Source organism: Lytechinus pictus, chromosome 7 (genome assembly GCF_037042905.1).
Source record: "Lytechinus pictus isolate F3 Inbred chromosome 7, Lp3.0, whole genome shotgun sequence".
Classification (NCBI taxonomy): Eukaryota; Metazoa; Echinodermata; class Echinoidea; order Temnopleuroida; family Toxopneustidae; genus Lytechinus; species Lytechinus pictus.
In genome coordinates this window covers 24,823,742-24,842,494 of record NC_087251.1, presented here as the reverse complement: position 1 = coordinate 24,842,494, position 18,753 = coordinate 24,823,742, and the positions used below count along the sequence as shown (strand labels likewise).

Below are 18,753 nucleotides of genomic sequence, written 5' to 3'. Positions count from 1 at the left end.
GAACTCAACCCTGGATAGGTACAGGAGATAGAATGATTTGGTAGAATCTAATACCTGGCATATCTGTCATCTAATATATCATAACAAAATGAGATATCAATTTTTCTATCAAGTCATGGATGTTTCATCATTGACAGATATGTGATTCTTAGATTCTTTCTCTCTCCTTTTGAAAAGTACAGTGCATGTACAAGTCATATTTTCATGTCAATTGTTTTGTTTTGATTTATAACTGGGATTATTTTACTCTGACCAGGAGCCCTGGTTAGTCTTGATCACAATGCATAGCAATTGATTGTAGGGCCGATATTAACAATTGATTGTATTAATCATGAAAGGCAATCAATCGGATAAGTCAACTGCAAGAGCTATCGCTAAACTTCAATTGTGTTAGTCCCGAGGAGTGATGTAAAACACTGAAGTTTAGGTGAGAAAATGTAGAAAAAATATTATGATAGTCTTGGACGTTTGAATTGTTGTTCTTACAACTCTTTGAGGTTTGTCTCGAAACAACAATTGCTTCCATTATAAATCCCATTGATGATTTGCTTATAATATGAGACCAAATCTGACCCTGACTCTGACTCTATAACCATGGTCCTACTCTAGTAGGCCCATGCTCTAACTGACTATCTATTTACTCATTTAAAAAATGATTTAAAAAAAATCCTATTACCTTAACCAAGAGTACCCAACAGTTAGAACTCTGTTTTTTAAATGGCATATTCTACTTCCTTTGGTATTATGGGAAAAAAAACATGACGAAGCAATTGCAAAATTTGTTACTAAAAGTTGACTTTATCTTATGGTTAATACTGCAAATAGGTTTGATCTAGATTTCCTGCTGATGACTGGAGGGTTTTTTTATTGGATTTTTCTTTGTTCATTAGAATTGTTAAATGCTTTATTTCATTTTGGTGTTTATTGTATTTTTTACACCCCCCCCCCGAACCTTATTTTCCATGAAATTCAGTATTTTCCCTAAATTTCACATTTGTTTTCCCCTTTGTTCTCACCTTAACCCAACACTAATCCTAGACTATACATAGTGAGTCCTATAAATATTTGTAATTTTAGATATTGGAGAGTGTCCTTCAGGAGCAAAGGTCAGGACAACTTTTGCATACTGGATGTTTCTTTTCTTTTTATTCTTATTGCATCTGGAGCGTCGTGGCCCAGTGGATTAGTCTCCGGACTTTGAAACAGAGGGTCGTGGCTTGAAATCCCAGCCATAGCATAATTTCCTTTAGCAAGGAATTCATCCACAGTGTGCTGCACTCAACCCAGGTGAGGTAAATGGGTACCGGCAGGAAGTAATTCCTCAAAACAGCTGTGTGCACCGAATAGGTAGCCTAGCTTAGCCGGGTAATAATAGCACGGCCCGCTGGGAGAACAGTTTTCGGAACTGAAGTGGCTACCCTGGGTAAATATACCTTTATTATTATTATTATTTGGGTCCTAAGCATAAAAATATGATTGATTGTAACATTAAACGCAATTAAATATTGGCAAACTATACAAAACAATCAAATTACTTTTGAAAATAATTGTATCCCTTCATGTTACAAGCCATTGATGTGGAAAAAAAATCCTGATTTAGACCATTTAGTAAACATATTTTGAAGAAGAAAATCTTTGAGTTTTGAATATATCAGTATTCTTATCAGCCATCAATGATATGTGATAAACAAATGTGAATTTCTTATAAATCAGAACATCCTGATTTGAAAAGTGGATTGTGAGATTGAGGTATGAAGGTTGCACATTCAGCCAATTAGAATGTTGACAGAAACTTTCATCTCTAATGACTTTCATATATTTCAAACATATGTTTTTAAATAACAAGCTTTTCCATGGCATACAGTATCCCCAATGATGACTTTCATTTTGTGTAGTTGTATACTGTTACCTTAGACTTCAAATCAGTCAAAGATTATTTTTATTGTAGGATACACATATTCAAGTTTTTTAATATTAAAAGTTATCTTGCTAATGTTTGCAAGATTTTTTTTCAGTATACATAGGCTCTAATGTTCTTTAAAAAAATAAACATATACTCTGCACATTTTCATCAAATGAAATGTTGAAATTTAAAAAAGTAGAATTTTATATAGAAGTGCCTAACATTTTTCTGTGATTGTATTTTTGTGAATTCCCAACAAAGCAATCACACAAATGTTAAATTCCGGACAACGACTAGTACAAAGTGAATTAAGAAGCAATAAGATCATGAAAATATATGATTTAGTGTACAAAAATTTCCTGTGTTGAAACAAAGTTGCAAAATATTACCTGGAATATTTATATAATATTGACTGTCCTTGAGGGGAACATCAAATACATGTATGTCGCCCACCCGCAACAGAATCATATTGGCCCAAGTCTTTAGACGAGGGCCAATATTGACCTCTGTTTTGACTTTCATTTATCTCCTAAAATGCTTTGTATAGGTAATAATGTGGAATATACTACTCTGTTCATAAAAAAACATATCTCAGTCTAAGCAGAAAATCTATCTTTCAGAATCAAAATTGATTTGCATGGTTATTGTCATATTTTCATTGATGATATTCATATGTATATTTTTTTCCATGATTTGATGTAATGATTGTTGTAACGGTATCCAAGGAAGAATACAATAATCAACCATTTTTTAAACACAAACTCCAAAACTTGACAGTGACATTGCATCATGTAATATGGTAAACTTGACGTCTGTAGATGATTAATCAAATTAACCTTGCATTGTGGCTTGATAGGAGACGGATATCCCTTTGATCTTATCTCTATGAAATTGAATTTTCATAAATTCACTGACTTTATTACTGTTACACTGATTTTCTCCACAAGAGGACGAGAGGAAAGCCGGTTTGCATTCTTGTATACTGTGTTATACCAAGGGGAATTAAGATAAAGCAACATTTTAGGCCGAAAGTAGGTATCGGTATAAACTAGCATGCAAACACAACTTGGAAATTGCTTTTGGCAGGTTCTCAATGGTTATACGAATTGGATGGAGATCAAAATAATATTTCATTTTTCAAGTGACATTTCATCACAAAGTCTTTCTTGTTTGCATGAACTGCATGTTACATTTTGTGTTTGAAATGATTGATATATATAGGCCATATCTACACATTATCATTCAAATCAACTTAATATATGAAAAGCCAGCTCGCAACGCCATAATTCTTCTGATGTCGGAATGAAGTGCTGTAAAGAAATAACATACTTTTGTGGTCAAATAATAATGCTTCTTTTTGTTTACAAAGGAAGAACTCTTCCACCTGCATGACAAAATTATGGCATCACTGTCTTTCTGTAGATGAAATTTATATTTGATATATGAAGAAAAAAAAAACATTGCCCTTGTTTGGGGCAACTTGCCAAGCCTTGAGATGCACAGGGTGTCAACAAATGCAAGTAACTTGTATTGTTGCGTGACTGGTCAGTCAAGTCACAGAGTAGATCCAAGCATATGTCAACCTAGTGACCTTTCCTCAAAATGAGTCAGATATCCCATGTATTTGATATCCGTACATCCACCTTAATTTCTAATCTCCGTTTGTCTCCCCCTCCCCCAATCGTGCAGGGTCTCTGGAAGCTTGAGTGTGCCAAACAAAAAAAACTCAACCAGGAAGTGCCATCTACAGCTGCACCATGGGCACTGTGATGAGTAGTCAGAAGAAGGGTCGGAAGGTGAGAGGCGTGGATCAGATAGATATGCCAGCAGAGTTGGAGAAAACAGCACCAGATAGAGGGAAGACGGACCTAGAGGAGGATCTTGCTTCTGCAGCAAAAGAGAAGTTTGAGAGGTGGATGCAGGAGACTTCTGAAAATATGGAGTATCTGCAGAGCAGCGATGACTACGCTACAGAGGACTGCTTCAAGATCTATGATAACCTTCGAAAGGCCAGTACCCTGAAACCAAAGTCTAATCGAGTCTTGCTGGCAGATCATCTACTCTCTTTAGGATTTGTGGAGATATTTCCCAGGATGTGGAATGACCTTAATAGTTATCAGATGTATATTGATGAACCTGTTACCAAAGCCAAACAAGCACTCACCAATCTCAAGAGAATGCTGGGGAGTTATTGGAACTTTACAGATTGTTCAGATAAAGTCTGTACTGAATTTGGTAAATTGAAATGCTTAGACTTATTAATTGAAGGGCTAAAGGATCCTGAATTGAGTGTTGATCGTTTGAACGATGATGGAAAACGTTATGTCGTTAAAGGAATTCTGGGAATCTTGCATAACTGTTGTAGGAGAAAGTTCAAGAACTGTGCTCGTTGTTATGGTGCCATAGAAAACCTGCAGGAGTTATCAACATCATCATACCTTATTGTTCGGGCAAAGGCTTTCATAATTCTTGCATACGTTGCCAAGAAATCCGAAGTAGAGAAGCTGCAAACGAACGATGCATGCATGAAATTCATGCTGAAGATGATCGAAGAGGCTCTGACGTACAAGAATCATGTGACCAAAAAGTATGGCTTCAGTGCCTGTGAAACCCTACAGGGCTTGAATCAGTTAGCAATCAATGACGAGAACAAGAAATTGATTGTTGAGCTTGATGGGTTGACATTGATTGGCAAGATGCTGGCAGAGAAATGCACAGATGAAGAGAAAGAGACTGCAGCTGCTGCTATTTGGCAACTGGCTTTTGTGGATGAGAACAAGGAAAAGATAAGACAGGATCAGCAGATAATTAAGTGTATGTATGTTTTGTCATTCTTACAAACATGTGCCTTGGAGAGTGAGAATGATATTTACTCATGTACTTGTCACTACATTTCTATTCTGTATGTGCCAATACGAAGTGGTGTTCAAAATAAATGTGTACATAATGCACCTCTGGTTTCAGACCTGGCATTCCTTGATATTTCAAATAAATCAATAAATAAATTTCCCAAAGGATGCCCATTTACTACTTTGGTTGTAGATTGGCTATTCCCTTGTTGTCATGGCAGGAGTATAAACTTGTTATATCATGATACCAACATTCACTTACTAAAAAAAAAACACATAATGTTTTTTAATATAAGAACAGTTACAAAAGCTGTGTGTGGTATTGCTGCAGTATCACCATAGGTACTCTTTTAATTCACTTGAATTCTTTTTTTTTTATCAGCATAAAAATGTATGTTTCCTTTTATTCCTCTTTGACAGCTCTAATGTTCTTGAAGAACAGTGAGAACGCAGCCATCAGGGATGCATGTACTGGTGCATTATGGGAGATTTACGACACTAAGGTTCCTCTTGGTGTACACAATGACAAATCTGAGAGATCCTTGTCATCCTCTACCATTTCCATCAGTAGTGAGTCTCCACACATCATGATCAGCTACCAATGGGACAGTCAGCAGAGAATGATAGAAGTCAGGGATCTACTACAAAAAGCTGGATTCAACGTATGGATGGATATTGATAAGATGGGTAAGTTTTAGGAAGAAAGTAACCATACTGGTTGGGGTTTTCTCAACTGTTAAAAGGTTGTAATTTTAGTCCTAATATACATTTTGCAATCAACACCTTTCTTCTTAATTTTAGAGAATAGCTATTCATCTATAAACAGAAATCGTAATAATAAAATCATTGACCAGTCCAGTGGCCGATCTTTTTTTTTTTTTTTTTTTTTTGCATGGAGAGTTTTATTGCAGTCTCCGTGGCTATATTTTATATTCATATGGAATAAGGCATATTCGGATGATGCAGTTACATGGCTTTGCCAGGAATGACCATCGACCGTCTCAGTGGTCTATTTTTAATGAGATGAATTTAAAATAAAGATGAAATTTTAGTGTGAAGGAATTCTTGTTCACTCACACCGCCTCTCTCCATCTCATAATTTTCATTTTCCCTGTCACTCCTTATTTTTAATCTCTTTTAAAGCTCTGTTCCTCTGAGCCTTACAATATTGAGATGTATCTATAGGACCTAGCCCCCCCCCCCCCACTCATTGTGACCCCTCTTTGTACCACACACCTCCTTTTCTCCATCTCCCACTCTCTTTCTCTATATGTCTGCCCCTCCCTTTCCTCCTCTCTCTCCATCATCTTCCTTCTCTCCCCACTCCTGTCTACCCCCCCCCTTTTTTTGGTCCATTTGCCATATCACACTCTAATTAGTCTAACATATCTCCCCAAACCACAACATGATCCAAGAACCAATCCATATCCTTAAACGATGAGATCTGGTTGGTCATTCATAATGGGATTCTGAACAACATGGACACCCTCAATCAGTATCTGTAGGATATTCGTGTTATAGCCTGTTTGTTTTTGCTGATTAGCGTTGGAGGATTAACTTCTTTCACTTGGCTGCTGATGGATTAAGCAATATGTGAAGTCAAGATTATCTCCCTAGTAGAGGTGGAGTAACAAGCTGATGAGTGTTGTCTTAGTTTTAGAGATACACTATATTTACTGATTAGAATGAATTTAGAAGATGTCTGTTAATGAATCCAAGATGTCAAGAAGTCTTTACCCTAAATGCTGTTTAAATGACAACATGAAGTAACCATTTTGACTGGTAGTCCAGTAAAATGACAACATGTCAGAATAAACTAGGAAGATAAACATGCCTATAACTTTTGTCATAATCTGATGAAAATCAGAGAGTGGAGGTAAAATGAAAAATAAAAAAAATTATAGGATTATACAGATCACAGAACTTCTAATATTGAATACATTTTCTAGATTTCATTTTTAAATGCTAGTCCTGAATATGGGGGAATATACTTTTTAACATGATTATTATTCTTTTTCAAGAGGGAAAGAAAAGTATTGTTCATTTACTGTTAATCAAGATCCTGTAATTACAGTACTTTGTTGTTTTAATCATGAATATTCATTGTTTGATATAGCTGGAGACATCTTGGGTGCGATGGCTCAAGCCGTGGAGAGGTCTGCTCTTGTTCTGGTGTGTATGACTCAGAAGTATTTTGAGAGTCATAATGGGCGCACAGGTAAGCTTTATCACTTTGGTATGGGTAACCTGACCCATTTGGTGACATCCTTTATAGATACATGTATAGATGTTTTCAACAAAGCTCAGTGACATTTTGTATACAGAATCGTTGAGATATGAAGACTTAATAATTAAGTAATTGAAATATGAAGCCTTAATAAAGTCATTGAGATAAAAAAGCCTTAATAAAGTCATTGAGATATGAATCTATAAAAAGTCATTGAGATTTGAAGCCTTTAAAACTGGGGTTCTCAAACTACGGCCCGCGGAGCTTCTCTATCCCGGCCTGCGAGATTCTGCTGTTTTAATCACTTTTAAGTCACAATATGAAACATAGCTCAATATGATTACATTGTGTATCCATGAAACTGTAATGAAAATAATGGCAGTCAAATTAATTTGACTTTTAAACAAAGTTTAGTGGAGTTTTTTCTGTCTGTTCTACTTTCTTATAAATTACCAGGCGGCACTACATTGAAAAAAGTAGTTTCACGTCAAACGTCAGATAACACGTTGCATTTGAAAACACGTGCGCACACATTCCAACACGCGATCAATTTGGTTAAAACGTAAACTTAATTGCTGGTTCAGTTCTGCGGATTTTCTTATGAAGAATGGACAGACAAGCATGCATTCATTTTGCCGCAATCGAGCACAAGGCCATGTGTTGGCCAATCTACTTTGACTAAAAAAATATTGATAGGCCTACTACAAAACATTATCTGTCTCTTCAGTTCAAGGTATGTGTTAAAATTGACATAGGTACAATCTACATTCCTTTTAACAAAGTACTACTCTCGCTGTATTTGAAATCTTTTCTAATTTTGCCTGTGTTCCATATGAAACTGTTATAAATTTGTTGGATTAAATTCTTCCAAAATAAGGGCCAGATTGCACCAGAGAGCTTCTAGGACCCCGGCTGCAAGTGTCTTCGCGCAGATTTTTTTTTCTAAGTATCCACTTCACGTACCCTGGCCCTTTCAGGTTTAATTCGAGTCTCATCTGGCCCTTCAAAGAAAAAGTTTGAGAACCCCTGCTTTAAAAAGTCATTGAGATATATGAAACTTTTAAAAAGTCATTGAGATATGAAGCCTTAAAAAATCACTGCATAGGCAGGAGGGTGTTTCATAAAGCTTGTTCGTAAGTTAAGAGCGACTCTAAGAAGGACTGGTGAACCTTTCGCACATGCTATTTAATCACCAATGAACATTTAATGGTGAATATCATATCACAAGAAAGGATCGCCAGTCTTCTTAAAGTCAATCTTAACTTACGAACAGCTTTATATATATATCTGTTGCCTGCCTGCAAAACCATCTATGTTGTCATGAGTTTATCCTTACTGTATGTTAAGACAATTATATTTGATACTTGATGTGTTTGATAAGTGTCACATAACATACACTGTATAAGAAACAACTTGTTATGCCACTAAAAGAAAAATTTAAAAAAATGTTGTCATGCCTTGTTTGTATTCACTTGGGCTGCTAGCAGATGGTATACCGGTAATTTTCAGATCGACATTATCATGGTTAAACCAACTTGGTCTACGATCAGTTTGCCAAAGTGCCGTTTGATTCAACCATCACTTGGGCCAATTGTCATTTAATCTAATGCCAAGATGGTCTAATGTCCTTGCTTTCTTAATTTTTTTACTGCTAAATAAATGCATCTTGATTAATAATAATGATTATACTTGCTATTTAGCGCTCAACACTTACTTTATATTAAAGAAGTCTCTAAGCAGTCTACAGTAATTCAGCATATAATTACCCTGGCTTTAGCAGAGGAGCTGTTACACGCGTTGTGTTTCAAGGAATAAATTCCTACCAGGTACCCATTGACCTTACATCGGTTGAGATCAGAACAATGTGGGTACATTTCTCGCTGATGGAAAACACGCCATGGCTTGGAGTGGAACTTACATCCCTCAGATTGAAAGACGAGTCATGCCTTCAAGACCGCTTGTTTTGGCATTCTTGTTTTATCTCAGAAAGATTTTGTTTTTGTTGTTACACTACAAAAACCTGCCACCGGACATTTGTCATAAAATAGAAAACAGTGACTAAAGCAAAACAAAAAGGGTATATTAAAGGCAGTAGGTGAACCCACCGTTGTGGTCTTGCTGCATGAGACGGATCATTTAGCCTTATAGCAAAGATAAAACTGCAGTCTCCACCTAGATTGAGCAGTTTTAGAAACACAAGTCCACATAGACAACTGGTATGAGATGACGTCATTTTTTGGCCTGCCACATGCGTCAGGTCCTCACCCTTATCCACTTCCAGAATTGAGAACCTCGCCACATCCATTTTTACCGCTCAAGCTCAGCATGAAGATCAACCTTTCCCTTTTAAAAACAGTTTTCTGTGACTTTTCACAAAATTAATGTAAGTTGTAAGATGCATTATGTTTATCATATTTGAAATTGCTTTCTGATCTCCAAAATATATATCGATATATATCCTATCTCGCGTAAAAATGAATCAAAGCAAGTGAAAGAGCAAGTGTTCACAAGTTGCACCTTCGCATCACCCGACCGGGTCGCCGGGCGATCTTCCGGGTCGGGCAGCGTGTTATGACCTGCTGGTTATCACGCTGTTTCACGTAGACGTACGTACACGTACAAGTCAAGTGAAATCTGAAATTTGCATCTGTGTTGTGAACAAGGGCAGACGATGACGTTGACTCGAATGATCAGACGACTGCCACGCCGTTCTCGTTCACTGCTCCTAAATCTTTCGAATGGAGTCAATGTGTTCGTTACCCAGTGGCCATTTCTCATTATTGAGCTATTTTTTCATGACACCAATTTTCTTTCTTTCATTGTTCCTTTCTTTTTTCTTTTTTTTCAGTTTTGTGTGTTTGCAAATTACTTAAACCCATTAGCATTTAGTTCAACTGAAAGACCTTTGTTTGATTATAAATCAATTAAAAACTTAATGAAAGAGTAACATAAGGCATCTAATAAAAGGATTTTTTCTCCAGATAAGGTGACTATCCAATTACTCAGCAACGTGTATGTTGGACCGACATTAATTTCCTGTGACAAATTTTGCAAAATTAAGGGGTAACTGCATAATTCACTCAAACATGGATGTATATTGTACCTGTCAGGGCTGCTACCTCTTATTGCTTCACATTTTTGGGGTGGATGTGTTTTCATTTAAACAGGAAATCTGAGTCAATTAGACCTTAGTGGTTTATTTTCATTCTTGTGTTTTAAATCTTCTATATCTATTTATTCAGAATAATGTTCCCTTTATGAAGTCTTCATATGATTATAGAATAATTGCTGCTACAGAAAAATGTTTGCTACTTAAGTACTTATCTTTCAATATAGCTGTTACAGAATAACTGTGTCAAGTATAATAGACCTCATTTTTTTCAATTTCAAGGAACCTCTCATATTTTCATCCACACATGCTGTTCCCAGCAAAGCCTGCCCACGCAGGCAGCCTATAAATGTGAATTTAATTTGTGATTTGATTTGTAAATGCAAGTTTGGCTTAATTTCTTGAATTTCCTGGGAGCATAATAGTTTGCTGTAGACCTCAAACCCTAGCCTACTTCAACATGCTAATTGACCTTTGAAACAATTAGGACAGGAAAGTAGGCAACTACACTTCTGTAATTCAACCCTGTTGCCCTTCGATTGCCTCCAAGGAAGTTATATAAGACTATGTCATACACCAATAGGAATCTTAGATACTTTTATAAGACAAAAACATAGTTCTTGAAAAAAAAAATTTGCCTGTCAGAATGAGAGCATTTATTGTTAACATTGTGGAACTGCCTTTTGTGTTGTGACTGGGATATTTGGGGGTTAACTAATGAGTAAGAGGAGCAGGCCTTGATTGTCTAGAGGGTGGTTGTTTCATGGTTGTCAGCGAAGCGTTAGCAACATGCCATGGTAAATTTCAGATTTGACTCACACAGGAAGTCATGTCATATCAAAGTAGATTAATGCAGAGCAAAGGAGGTGCCACATGCTATTGATTATGTTTAAAGGGATAGAATTGTACTCTCCAATTTAGCTTGTTCTTTGGGTAATGACAGTTTAATTATGGCATCCTATTTCAAGGGTAAATGATCCCTCTAGCTGTAGGATTAAGATTTGGCTAACCTTAAAATCCCACTGCAAAGTTTGAAATATAATGAATTTATAAAAATATGTATCCAAGCTTGAAAAGTGTATGTGCATTTTTTTCCATCAAAAGTAAATATGTCCTTTAAATGAAGAGTTTTTGTATGTATTTATTTAGTTTGTTGATTACCGTTTTATTTCGTCACCATCATTATCATCATAACAAGTATTGAATATACTCAAGCATTCTTGGATATAAGACTATTGATTTTATAATAAATCTATTATATATGAGGGAAAGTTATTTTTCATTTATCTATAGATATCTCTTATCCTTTTTATACAAACTGTTAAAACTTTCCTGTTTTTCCTAAGAACTGTTTCTGTATTCAATTATTCAAGCGGAGAGATTTCAATGTGTGTTTGTTCCATTGTTTTTTTTTCCATTTTCTTTTTTGTTTTTTCATTCTGATTTTTAAAGTGCGACATATTACACACCTTCTTTCTATCTGGTAATCATTTAGTTCTGTTGACATCCTTTAAGCATAGCAGATTCCATGCCGGGGATTAGGGGATCTATAAAGCAGGACCATTTGAGTTAGATTCCAGAAGAACCCTGATCCCAGCCTCCTTCCTCTTAAAACTTAATGAGTCATGACATCATCAAAACCATTGTTTCCTTGCTACATGTATTTCTCTGTTTCTCATTCTGTAATCCCCTCACATTCCCTTATACAGAAGCGACCTACGCCTACAAACTGAAGAAGCCCATCATTCCTCTGCAGTTGGAAGAAGGTTACGAGGGAGAAGGCTGGCTTGGTGCTTTGGTGGGGACCCTTCTGTATTACAAGATGTATTCCAATGAGGTCATCCCAGGATCATTCCCGGCACTCATCAAGGAGATAGGAGACAGAGGGAAGGTGCCCAAGAAAGTATCAGTCAGGCAAAATGGTGAGCATGCAAAACCTTGTTCTCTTTTTCCAAACTTTGGTCTTTATTTTGGAATATACTATAAATGCCATGGTGTGTATGACTAATAACGTATTGAAAACTTTACATTCCGATTTGGGGAGGGGGTTAATGTACTTGTATGAGTCTCTTACCCCCGGGGGCGGGGGGGGTGGGGTACTCTACCAAAAAAGTGGTAGGTATGTGCCACATGCGAGACAAAAACTGGGGCTTTGGAGCGGGCTTATTGTAAAAAGGAGGGTCCTCGGAAAGTGCTTCGGAACTACAAATGTGTGTGAAAACGGGGGTTCTTGGAACGGGTCGCCTGCGTGTGAGTGCGTATGCATCCCTATGGAATGGGCATACGTGCATGCAGCTAACCTGGTGGCACGGGCGCCGGGTGCGCTTGCGCAGAGGCGATGGTTGGACAGCGCTCTACGGCTGCTTTTCACCAAAATTGCAGCTCATTGTAGCGGATCAATGCGGCCGGAACGGCGTAACAAAAAATTTGCGAAGCTTTGGAACGGATTTCTTTCTTCTTTTTTCTCGATATAAAGAAAATGCTATGCTTTGGAGCAGCTTTCTTCGTTCTTTAACTCAATGAGATAAAAATGCTATGCCTTGGAATGGAAATTTAAGTGTAAAAAAATACTGAATGCCCCCCCCCCCGGGCTCTTACCTCTGGAGATGGGATGAATATAAGCAAGTATCCTTAAATGTCATTTGCAAATAAGTGCAAGATTACATTTAGAAATATACATGAATTTATTTAATTTACCACTCTAGATTGAGAAATGATTACTGGCTTATTTTTCCTCCAACTAATATGGGATGGCTTACTTTAAAGAGAAATGCCAGTAGTTGCAGTACACTGATTTCATGAGAAAGTCTGTAAACCAGGCTTAATTGTCAGTATATAATCGAGGATCTAGATCTGGTACAGTTACATAAACTGAACTTTGTGAAATCTTGAAATCTACGCTGAAAAATGTTCACACTGAAGATCACCAACACAGATAAGCGCACGTGGGACAGTGTATTATTATTGCCTTGAATGTCGGCCCGACGCTTAATTGACCCGAATCTTGTGCTTATTTGCTGATTTCTCAGCAATTACACAATTTCTTCCAGAATTCTTTGGCACATATGTTTTATTTATACAAACAGACACTTTGGTGGTCATTTCATTGGATTTTGTACAAACTCATTTTAATATCGTTACCACAACTGGCATTTACCTTTAACTGTTTGCATGTTGGCAAGGGTACCTTTGAAGTATTTCTATAATGTTTGATTGAATTGATCAATATACGTACTGGTATAACATTGCTTTAAATTATACTATTTGAATACCTCCCCAGCGTCATATTAACAAATATCATTAATTATATTCAATCCAGGAATAGAACCGCAGAAATCCATGATCACCACATCACCTCCACCCCGCCCAGAGGCTCCTGTTCTTCCTGCCAAGTCTTACAGCAAGGGCTCTATGAGTAGCATCATCTCCAAGTGGAGCAAGGAACAGGTCGGAGTGTGGCTGGAGTCCAACAACATCCACAGACTGCATTCTACCCTCAACAATCTGAATGGAGAACAGCTGGTCCAGATGCGCAAACAGCTTGCCAGGGCTCCAGAGTTCTTTCATAAGAACCTGAAGGAAGAGCTCAAGCTTGGGTTCATCTCCATCTTGTCTCTGACAGCTGCTCTTGATAAACTGGCAATCTGAAGAGGTGCTAGATTCAAGAATTGTAAGGTACCAATATGGTTTCAATGAAGCGGAAAGAGTGGAGTCCACAGGGTAGGAACTTGCCGGTGGTCTTTGCTGATGTGGACAGCGAGGCTGATCGTATCAAAATTTCACCAATACGGAAGCAATGAGTTGGATGTCAAGTTTAAGAGGGAGTGAATTGGTTTCCATGAAGCTATGATTGGACCAACAGTAAAGTGTGGTCACTTAAACCTGGTAGGATTTGTAAGTTGGTTTTGTCAGTATAGCCAGGAGGACTGGCCCTATCAAAGTGTGGCAACAAATGATCTTACCAGCAATCAGACTACTGTATGGTCATTTTGGAAAGATTAGGATATCCAGGGATTCTTGCCATCAAAGTTTCAGTGTCCAAATTGAGAGCACTTGAAGAGGGTCATGCAAGGTTTTGGTAGGGACTGCTTTTGTGTCAGTAAAGCAGCAGTTGTACCAGTCAATGTATGGTAATATTTAGAGACTTGGATTTGATGTAGATTGTTGCTTTGAGGTTGAAACAGGATGGTCCGACCAAGGCATGAAATATTGTGAGGGGTATAAACAAGTATATTCTTGTTGATATAAAAAAGGTACATATATTGCATAAAAGTGTGTGTTAAAGTGAGAGGGGTTAGAACTCACTGTTTACTCTTCAAGCAAACCTTGATCAGGTAGCCAATTTGATATTGGATTGAAGATTCAGGCCAATCTTCAAAATGCTTTTACAAGTATATGTAAAAATAAGATGATTTGGAGTTGGTGAAGATGAATGTGCAATAGATGAAATACATGCATTAACTTGACTGTTCAAAATGTTTAGTGTTCACTATATCTATCATTTTTTGTGAGACTCTTAAAATGTGTGTCATATGGATCACGTAATGTCAACCACACCCGATTACTTCCTGTTCTTGTGATATCAGTTTGATTGATAGGAACCTATGAACCATGCTTCAATGAATTGGCTGAAATATAAATGAAAAATGTCCATGATATTCTGAGATATGGAATGACTGGAGCCATGTTCACACCAGTGAAGTTGGCAGAGTATGTTATTAGTCACTGAGGTTTACCAAGTTCTGGCCCTCATGATGAGGTACATATTCTCCAGGTCATCAACATCAATATCTGATTCCATCCCAAGGCCATGCATTATATCATAATACTTGTGCAATTAATGAAAAAGTATGGCAATTTTTAGGTCTGTGTTCATGCATTCATGATTTTAATACCCAATTAAAGTACCTTTTTACTTTGAAAACTCATAGGATCATGTATAGATGCTGTGACGAGAACATTATTTTGATTGCAAGCCAATATAGAATTTGAAAGTGAATTTAATGATTTCATGCTACAGAAAATCATGTATATATTCTTCTGACTGTAAAATACAGTGCATTATCATTTATACCAATTATTAAGAACACATACAATTATGCAATGAACCAAATATATATATGAGATTGAAGGCTCGAGTTTCTAATTTGATACACAACCGGAAGAGTTCTATTCTATGCCTATATTTAGAATTTCTGTATGTGTAGCAGGTTTGCAATTCTTTGATTGACTTCAAAAAGAGGTAGATGCAATTTTCATTTCTTTATGAAGGAAATATGAAAACCAATTGCAGAATATTTAATAGCATTTTATCAAAGAATGTATACCAGATGCAATCATGTAGTGAGCTGTGTCCAATGTCTTTCTCTGATATGAATTGAATTGAATGTGCAATCAAACATACAAATCAACTGTATGATGAGTCGGTAAAGCTTCGTCTTACAGGCTCAAACCTCATTGACTTTGGAGAAAGGAATCTGTATTATGACCTTTTCAAGCTTGTTTTCATGAACATTTTCCTATCACTTTTCACTGTTTAAAACCCTCTCATAGGTATGGAAAATGCAATTTCTTTTCTATATTTGAGCAAAACCATCCCATTTTCAGCAAGAAATATTATTATTACAAAAATATTTATTTATCTTTAGATAACCTATGATCTGTTATTTACTTTTCATATAAAAATTTTCACACAGAGGTCTTATCCTTATGGTATGATTTTTAAAAGAAATTCTCTGCGATTAATTATGAATTCAGATTTTAAGTAGAATTTACTTTTGAAGTGCTGGTACATATATTACATTTGGATGGTAGAATGAAAGTAGAGAAACCAATTATCAACAAGCCTTGTTGATATTTGCAATGGACTTTATAATATCTTGATATGAAACGTACTGTACATAACAGGGCTCTGCCAGGGTTGCGTTCTGCCTCTTAGGCGGTCTCACAGAACCCAGTTCTGATTTTCTACTCCTTCACCCTCTTCCATCATATCATTGGGACCCATTTGCATGGAATCTCCTGTGATATCAATTTCTTTTGTCTTCACTTTCCACTAGCATCTCTGCTATGTTGGTCGAGCATTTTTTTCTCTGTTGCTTCCTTTGTTCTTTCTCGTCCAGCTCCTCCTGCCAGTATCCTGAGGCCAGGTCCAGAGTGGAAAACCATCTTGCGCCTCTAAATGTATCAAGCGAGTCATTGATAAGAGGGATGACTTATCTGGCAATGCAAAATCTCTCTGACCCCTCTTTTTTCTTCACAAGTACAACATTTAATGACCAAGGACTATCAGAACGCTCTGTGCTGTCATTGGCAAGCATACCCTGGATCGGACCGTCGATCTCTTCTTGCTCCTTTGGTGGAAATCTATGGTACCTCCTTACTCCTTTTGGAGAGATCTGTGTGATGTTCAGGGACTGCATGATTAACATCTGATGGTAGAGCATTGTCTGCCGATTCCTCTAAATATGCCTTCCTAATTGGCGAGAGATGGCCTACCAGGGTACCTCTGTGTGGCCGCAAGTGCGTATCCTACATGACTTGGTTCCTGAGTTGAAAACTCAGATGGGTACGGTTGTTTCTTTAGTCTCTACTACTACACGTGTAACCAAAATCCCCTTGCATAGCAGTTCACCATTGTCCGATGGTTTTATGATGGCGGGACCTGACCCAGTTGATACCCCGGTAGTGTGATATGGAAGCACAGCTTTCTGACCAGGTGGTACCCTGGCACTTGTCCCCACTATGACCCTGGAACAAAATGCTACCCCTTGGCCATCCGTGAGCACATATAAGCTATACCTCAGGTGTGTAGGCTAATTCGTAGGATAACGTGTAGGCTATCTGTATAGGCTATATAACTATGTCGCTAGGCTATCTGTATAGGCTATATAACTATGTCGCTATGCACAGGCTCTAGTAATTGTGTGCATAGGCTTGTCTCTTGTGTATAGGCTAATTCATAGGCCAACTCGTACTAGGCTGAAGTTTAGCCTGAAGGCTATGTTGCTATACACCGGCTCTAACAATAGAATATATATCAACTATAATTTAAAAAAAAATCAAGGCCCGGCCTTCTACCGGCCATGAGGTAGTTATGTTACAATACCTTGAATTTTCATTATATTTGATTTACATTCTAAAATCTAGATTTTAGTCTTATTCTTATAGTAGATGCCTGTAAAGGCATACTTAGTCAATTATATGCAATGATAGAAATCATCAATTGAGTATATCTCTACATGATTGTTACTCATACCAGAGAATGGTCATTGTGTTCTGTCATTCTTATTGGTAGTATAAAATTAATTCAAGCTTTGTAATTAGTGACACAAGTGCCTGTTTTACAACACTTTACTCTTGGCAAATTTTCAAGAAGTAGAGTATTTGAGTAAGAGATGGAGCAGTAGTTGTAAACCAAACTTTTCTGCCAAAGTGACTGAGATTAGAGGATTGATTGAGTCTGTAAGTGAATGACACAAATTGAAGCCAACTCGATTACACCTTGTTCACACACTCACTCCAGGTGTAGCAAGTTCAATGTGGACATGAATAGAAAGTTTGAACACTTTTGAACCGAGTGTGGATATCCCAAATGTGTTTCTTGCAGTCTGGAGCCCAGTTGCATACAACTTGCCATCCATGATTATTTTGCTCTCAAAGGTAACAATCTAGGAGTAAAGCAGAAAGATTGTATTGGGCAAAGGAGTCAGTTGTAAAGTAGCTTTATGTTATGGTGGTAACTGTATTCCTAACTAAAACAGAAAATTTATACTCTTCATTGGATGAAAAATGAAATTGGATATTTAGCTTTAACAAATGTCTGGTTATTACAAGTGAATGATGAATGACTGGATAGATTAGACTGCACAATGCTGCCTGAAAGAATTCGACCATGTGTCTAATGCATACAGCATTTAATCAATGGCTTATAACCGGCAATTGTTACAAGCTACTAAAGGGTGCAATCTGATTTGCCTATGAGATTTTTTTTTTGCATTTGTTATTGATAACACTGATCATGAAGAATAAGAATTGTACCATTAATGTGATCACTGCCAGTAAATTGCTGGAATTCAATAGATTATAATATTCGTCGATCTTGTGACTTGAGATTAATCACAAGTTTCATGTAACCATGCCCAGGTACATACACATTATCAGTGATGTCTACCGTGGTAACAGTGCTCCACATTCTATCAAACTCAAGATATACATTGAAGTTGTCTCATTGGTGGAAACATTCGCCATTGATAATTACATAGTATGCAGTGACAAAAAAAATCTTACTTCTAAGAACTCTGCATACATTTAAGTTTTAAGACATTACATGGGAAATGGTTTTGACACAAAGTTGTATTACTGTATTTCGCTATCGCAGAACACTGGTTGGGTTTTCACAGTGAATGTGAATGAGGACTTTGGTGACAGACGATCATTGTGGGTGGCTCAGAAGAGTTAATCCTACTTAAACCTGACCGCTGGTTTGGGGGTAAGTGAGGAAGTTCTTCATGGAGAGGGCTGTTAGAATTACAGTAAATTGAAGCTTTCCTGTCATTTGGCAGTCTACTTACCATTAACAGCTATTAACTAGGCTGCTGTCCTATTTCAGCAGCAGTATGATATACATTTTTTTTTCTTTCATAGTTTCGTTCAGTATTTCGTA

General features: G+C 37.0%; 1 protein-coding gene across 1 annotated transcript; it reads left to right on the top strand.

Annotated features, from left to right (window-relative positions):
- The first annotated feature begins 3,594 nt into the window (after nucleotides 1-3,594).
- Nucleotides 3,595-17,353, top strand: LOC129264698 (uncharacterized). The gene is made up of 5 exons (XM_064102301.1): nucleotides 3,595-4,717; nucleotides 5,173-5,439; nucleotides 6,869-6,970; nucleotides 11,798-12,010; nucleotides 13,408-17,353. The coding sequence occupies exons 1-5, from the start codon at nucleotides 3,661-3,663 to the stop codon at nucleotides 13,734-13,736; spliced, it is 1,968 nt and encodes a 655-aa protein (XP_063958371.1). The 5' UTR covers nucleotides 3,595-3,660; the 3' UTR covers nucleotides 13,737-17,353.
- The last annotated feature ends 1,400 nt before the right edge of the window (nucleotides 17,354-18,753 follow it).

What these genes read in the sequence shown, in the direction of transcription:
- LOC129264698 (XM_064102301.1), top strand. Translation starts at nt 3,661, where the DNA reads ATGGGCACTGTGATGAGTAGTCAGAAGAAGGGTCGGAAGGTGAGAGGC. An exon ending in GGATCAGCAGATAATTAAGT is followed by an intron (nt 4,718 to 5,172) that starts GTATGTATGTTT and finishes CCTCTTTGACAG; the next exon opens with CTCTAATGTTCTTGAAGAAC. An exon ending in GATGGATATTGATAAGATGG is followed by an intron (nt 5,440 to 6,868) that starts GTAAGTTTTAGG and finishes TGTTTGATATAG; the next exon opens with CTGGAGACATCTTGGGTGCG.